Genomic DNA, 5,870 nt, shown 5'->3' with positions numbered 1-5,870 from the left:
AAAAGTTTGAAACGGAAGGTCACGGAGTTTTGGCGTGAGAACCGAGGATCACAGCCGATGCCGACGCCGACGGCTGCAGGTTAACCTGTGGACCAATGAGGTGTGATGTATAAGCGACAGCATTGCTCGGCTGCACTTCCGCAGCAGCTGATTTTAGCTGTGGCTGCTTGATTTCTACAGTAGCTGCTGAGTGGTGTGGCTGCAGCAACCACCACCAGCAGCGCTGCAGAAGCACAGCCTTTGGAAAAATGACGGTACCATCATCGTCACAATAATTCCGATCCAAACACTACTCCAGTTGCCGGTTGCGGCAAGTAAAGTCCATGGACACACGGACTATCTCGTGCACCCACCCGTCTCGCTGTCCTGCGGTAGCAATCGGCACGGGCTTGAATAGTTGGGCGTCAATGCACATGCTGATGCCGCTGAACTCAAGATGCGATCTCGGTTCGTCTCTATCCACATAAGATTCGTCAGGACTCGGCAGCCCATTTTCTCTCCCCTCTCCAACAGCAACACACGAACTAATCTGAAGCTTAGCCGCCATTCTTTTCGAGGATAATAATAATCCCCGCGTCATGTGATTGCCCGCTGCACGATTTGTCGCCGTGGACAATCACAGCCGGCGAGGGATCAAAAAAAATCCCAGCTTTTTTGGCGCGGACGCCAGGAATCCCGTCACGTCCCAGAAGGCAAGGTCATGGCGCCGAGCCGAGCGCGAGAAGAGCGGAGCGGATAGGCAAGAGCAGAGAGGTGTAGACAGCGCGACGGCCATTGACTTCCCCGCCTACCCTACCCCGTCCCGTCCGTCTCCGTCCCAATCGGATCCACCCGTCGTCGCCTATAAACTCTCGCTCCCTCCGCCTCTCCGGGGCCCGGCTCCCACTCAACTGCCACCGATTTGTTTGATCCCGTCTCGGCATCTCCAGTAGTCCCTTTCCCACTTCATTGGTCGCTGCTCCTTTCCTCCACGGCCGATCTCTGTGCCGGCGAGAGGGATCATGGCGGGGGAAGGGGAGGAGGTGTACGTGGCGGCCATCGACCAGGGCACCACAAGCACCAGGTTCATCGTCTACGACCGCCACGCTAAGCCCGTCGCCTCGCACCAGCTCGAGTTCAAGCAGCACTACCCGGATGCAGGGTGAGTGTGTGCAGGTTTCGTGTTCTTCTCGGGCCTGAGATCGGTTGGGTAGCGGGTTTGTTTGCTCTAACTCTCAAGGATTATGCTGCGGTCAGTGCGAATTCTGGACCGTTGATTGATTTGGAGGGAATTAGGGAGTTGCTAATTTAAAAATGTCAGTTTTTTGTTTGTTCTGACGCTTTGACTTAATTGTGAAAAGGTTCAGTGGAGTAACTGTAAGATCTGTATGAGTTGCCGCTTTGTCCAGTTGTCTTAACTTTAGTGGCTCAATTGGCAAATTAGTGGCTTTCACTACAACTAGGGTCATGTGTTTTTCTGTTACGAATAGAAACTTGGATGATCATCTAAAAGAGTATTATTCTAGGGGAAAACATAGTTACATAGCACCACAAAGTACTGAAAGGGTCACTATGAGGCGTGAACTCTTTCTTTGCTAGACCAATTCGGTGCCTCATCAATTGGCAACTTTTGCTTTGCCTTTTGATTTCCCTTCCCTATGTTCATTAAGGCATGTCTGCCTAATTAACTTGCTTTAAGCATGGTACTGTTATTTCACTAGCTATCATGATGAACTTTCAGGAGCGCTGATCATCTGACTCTGACCTTTGATATATTGTTTGTACCTGTAAATTGTTAGCTTTGTTAGGAATCTCACATATTCTCTTTATTTCATTATTTCCATTTATATGTGCATATGAAGTTAGAAATCTACTATACCTTAGTCATGCTATTTCATGCTATTTGGCTTGAGTCACTGTAGGGGTAATCTGTTGTGCCGGGCATTTTCTTAGATGAATATGTAGGGGTAATCTGTAGTCCCATCTTTCTGTTTAAAGCAATGACAGTTGTCATGGTCTCTGATTTTGTTCTTTCTATGTTTGTGTGAACTAAAAGGTGGGTTGAGCATGATCCTATGGAGATTATAGAGACTGTTAAGGTGTGTATGAAAGAGGCAGTTGGCAAAGCCAAAGATGGTAAATACAATGTGGTTGCTGGTTTGAAGGCCATTGGGATCACAAATCAGAGGGAAACCACTGTTATGTGGAGTAAATCCACTGGCCGCCCACTGTATAATGCCATTGTGTGGATGGATGCTCGCACAAGCCCTGTTTGCAGGTCTTCTTCTTTTTATCATTCACTCATTTTCTATTAACATTTGACATTGTTAAATCTTCTCATCATGCTTCAACAATATAGGAGACTGGAAAGTGAGCTATCAGGCGGTAGAACCCACTTCGTGGAGACATGTGGGCTGCCAATCAGTACCTATTTCAGTGCTCTGAAATTATTATGGTTGATGGAAAATGTGGATGCTGTTAAGGATGCAGTCAAGACTGGTGACGCCTTATTTGGCACAATTGACACCTGGTTGATTTGGAACCTTACAGGAGGTGTTGCTGGTGGGCAGCATGTCACGGACTGCTCAAATGCATCTCGTACAATGCTTATGAATCTAAAGACACTTGACTGGGATAAGCCAACACTTGATGTGTTAGGAGTTCCTCTTGAGATTTTGCCAAAGATTATCAGTAATTCAGAGAAAATTGGTGTGGTCGCCAAAGAGTTCCCCTTTGCAGGTGTCCCCATCTCAGGGTGTCTTGGAGATCAGCATGCTGCTATGCTTGGGCAGCTGTGCCAGAAGGGTGAAGCGAAAAGCACCTATGGAACTGGTGCCTTCATCCTTCTTAACACAGGGGAAGAGCCTACCCAATCCTCCCATGGTCTTCTTAGCACCATTGCTTACAAGCTTGGCCCAACTGCACCCACTAACTATGCTCTTGAAGGGTCCATTGCAATTGCAGGCGCAGCAGTTCAGTGGCTGAGGGACAGCCTTGGAATCATTCAGTCAGCAGCTGAAATTGAAAAGTTGGCTGAAACAGTGCCGGATTCAGGTGGTGTGTACTTTGTGCCAGCATTTAATGGGTTGTTTGCACCATGGTGGAGGGATGATGCAAGGGGGATCTGCATTGGGATCACAAGGTTCACAAATAAGGGGCACATTGCTCGATCAGTGCTTGAGAGTATGTGCTTTCAGGTGAATGATGTTCTCAGCTCCATGCACAAGGATGCTGGAGAGGCAGGAGAAGTAAAGAGTGCAGAAGGAGAGTTTTTGTTGCGTGTTGATGGTGGTGCTACTGTTAATAATCTTCTAATGCAGATCCAGGTAAAGAAAATTACCTCTTCTCTCTACTCGTATACGAGCACTTATCCATATCTTTTAAGAATTGAATTTGTGATCAATTACTACCGTGCTTTCAGTACATGTTATTTTTGCTTCATTTTTTTAAAGACCCGGAACCTGCCGGCTTGTATAAATTAATAAGTAGGAAAGAGATACATGCGCCAGAGACAGATAACTAAAATTCCAATTTAGCTGACTGCTAAGGTGTAGCCCAAAAATTAAAAAAAAAAAAACTACTCACGATCTACATCGACAACAAAAGGACATAGGTGTTTTGCACCGGCCCTGGTCCATAAGCGGGCTTCATCTTGTATCTCACTGATAACCTTGTCCACTGACTTTTCTTTCAGTTGGAAGACCCTATCATTCTTTTGTTTCCAAATAATCCAAACGACTAGAATGGCCAATGGCTGTGTTGCTTTGCTTCCATTGGCAGCCATTTCCTGGAACCAATTATGAATCGTGTTCAGATATGACTTTTTTTTTTGAACTCAAGTGTTCAGATATGACCAGTTGGTCAGGTTCTCACATGAAGTCCAGGATCCTACCCTTTCCCATACCCTTCTTGCAAATGGGCATTCCACAAAAAAAAGGTGCAACGGTGTCGCCAAGTTTCTTTCACACATGGGGCAGAAATAGTTATTTGGCCAGCCTTTTTGTTGTAACCGATCTGCTGTCCAAATATGATTTTGTAGAAGTAACCAAGTGAAAAACTTGCAACATGCCGGCGCCCAAGGCTTCCATGCTTTCAGTTAGTGCTTTTAGCTTGTGGGACATGGACAAAGTCTTAGAATTCTAGATGATAACTCCCCGTGCTTCTCTCTCCTATTAAGATCAACTCAGAACACAGTTTCTTCAATAAAAGGAATGTTCAATCTGGTGTGGCAAATTCTGCATGCTGACAGCAGTAGACTGTCAGATTCAAGTAGTACAAAAATATTTTTACGTTGTATGAAGTCCAAACTATGTTTTCATCCTTGAAAATCTGGCTCATCTGCAAATTGATACACACCAGTAATATCACCCAATTAGCAGAACACAAGTGTGGACTATCATGAGAGAAAAAAATCTAAAAGGAGGTTGCGAACTTCAATGCATCAATTCACCATATCCATGTTTGTCTGCTTAGCGATATGCGTTCTTAACTTCTTGTGTGATCTTACCTGGCACAGATCTTTCTCATTTATTTTCTTTGCAATTGTAAGAAAAACTAAAAGCTGTTGAAGTTTGCATTGGATGACTTTTTTTTTAGATAATGGTTTGCATTGGATGACTGACGATAGCTTGGTTACTTCCTACCTGCAGGCTGATTTATTAGGCAGCCCTGTTGTCAGACCCGCTGACATAGAGACCACAGCCCTTGGAGCTGCATATGCTGCTGGGTTAGCTGCAGGAGTCTGGACTAAGGAGCAGGTATTTGCAGGTTTGCATAAGGAGAACACGACAGCCTTCCGCCCAAAACTGGATGAGGCGCACAGGAAGAAGAGAGCAGATTCGTGGTACAAGGCGGTTTCAAGATCATTCGATTTGGCTGATCTTTCTCTGTAAATTTATCTTGTTTCAAACTTAATTATTCAGCCAGTCCGCGCTCCTCTTATCGTTGCTGTATCTGTTTTTGGAGCTGCAAATGAATAAATTGGTCTTCGCTGGGACTATTCTTAACTACTTGTTATTTATACGTAACATCACGATCTTTACAAAAATGAGTACAGGAACATCCTCAAATTTTCAGCAGGAAGTGTTTTTCCTGGAATATTTATGTGTGCTTCCATAGCCGAATGGTTTGCATTATACGTTAGACTGTCCCGTCAACATATACAACTGGAGAAGCTCAATTTCCAATCTGCAACTTTGCTCGAGAATTTAAACTGCTGATCGTGTCTGTGTAGTACCCTACTATATTGTACAAATGTTACAGTTAATCGTCGTGCAAATATGTATTTTTTAGTAAGCATTAATAATTGCCTCCGAGAAAAAGAGTAAGAATACATAAGCCTTATACTTTGTGATTATATGAGAAACTGGAGTCAATATTAACAAGAAAGTCTTGGATGAACAAAACAGCAGAAGCGGCATTTGTGAGGTAAGGTTGCTCTTCCATTAAAAGCTTTTAGCATATATTGAGAAGGCATAAAAGTTGGGTCGTTGTTCGCACATGCTGCTTCTATTCCGATGTTAGGTACGCTGCACCTTTTCCTACTAGATATTGATTCCTCTACTTAAGGATCGATGTCTTACGCGCATGTGCTGTGTCACGACATCAAATCCCTTTTTTGTGAAGGACCATTCAATATTAGACACTACCTATACTAACTGATGCATCAATCTTCCTCTTTTCTTTTTGAACGCAATGGCAGGAGCTGCCTTTCAATTAAAATTGGGAAAGAGAGTTTATGTACAAGCAAAGACACTTCAAATGAGGGTTTAAAGCCCCCCGAAGCAGGAATAAGAGGCAAACACACACCCCGAGAGGGAAACAACACTAAACATAAGTGAGTGCTCTCTTCCTTTGCTCTATGTCTTCCTTTATTCTTGCGGCCACTTACA

The 5,870-nt window shown here is 44.4% G+C and overlaps 1 protein-coding gene across 1 annotated transcript; it reads left to right on the top strand.

Moving 5' to 3' along the window:
• Nucleotides 1–499: 499 nt before the first annotated feature.
• Nucleotides 500–5,052, top strand: LOC136493878 (glycerol kinase-like). The gene is made up of 4 exons (XM_066490004.1): nucleotides 500–1,141; nucleotides 2,036–2,257; nucleotides 2,339–3,305; nucleotides 4,629–5,052. The coding sequence occupies exons 1-4, from the start codon at nucleotides 1,002–1,004 to the stop codon at nucleotides 4,869–4,871; spliced, it is 1,572 nt and encodes a 523-aa protein (XP_066346101.1). The 5' UTR covers nucleotides 500–1,001; the 3' UTR covers nucleotides 4,872–5,052.
• Nucleotides 5,053–5,870: the final 818 nt, after the last annotated feature.

The sequence above is a fragment of the Miscanthus floridulus genome, chromosome 11 (assembly GCF_019320115.1).
Source record: "Miscanthus floridulus cultivar M001 chromosome 11, ASM1932011v1, whole genome shotgun sequence".
Lineage (NCBI taxonomy): Eukaryota > Viridiplantae > Streptophyta > Magnoliopsida > Poales > Poaceae > Miscanthus > Miscanthus floridulus.
This window is presented reverse-complemented; position numbering and strand designations above follow the sequence as displayed.

Excerpts from the sequence above, each read along its gene's own strand:
- LOC136493878 (XM_066490004.1), top strand. The coding sequence starts at position 1,002 with ATGGCGGGGGAAGGGGAGGAGGTGTACGTGGCGGCCATCGACCAGGGC. Across the intron at positions 1,142-2,035 it reads CAGCACTACCCGGATGCAGG|GTGGGTTGAGCATGATCCTA; the intron begins GTGAGTGTGTGC and ends GTGAACTAAAAG. Across the intron at positions 3,306-4,628 it reads ATCTTCTAATGCAGATCCAG|GCTGATTTATTAGGCAGCCC; the intron begins GTAAAGAAAATT and ends TCCTACCTGCAG.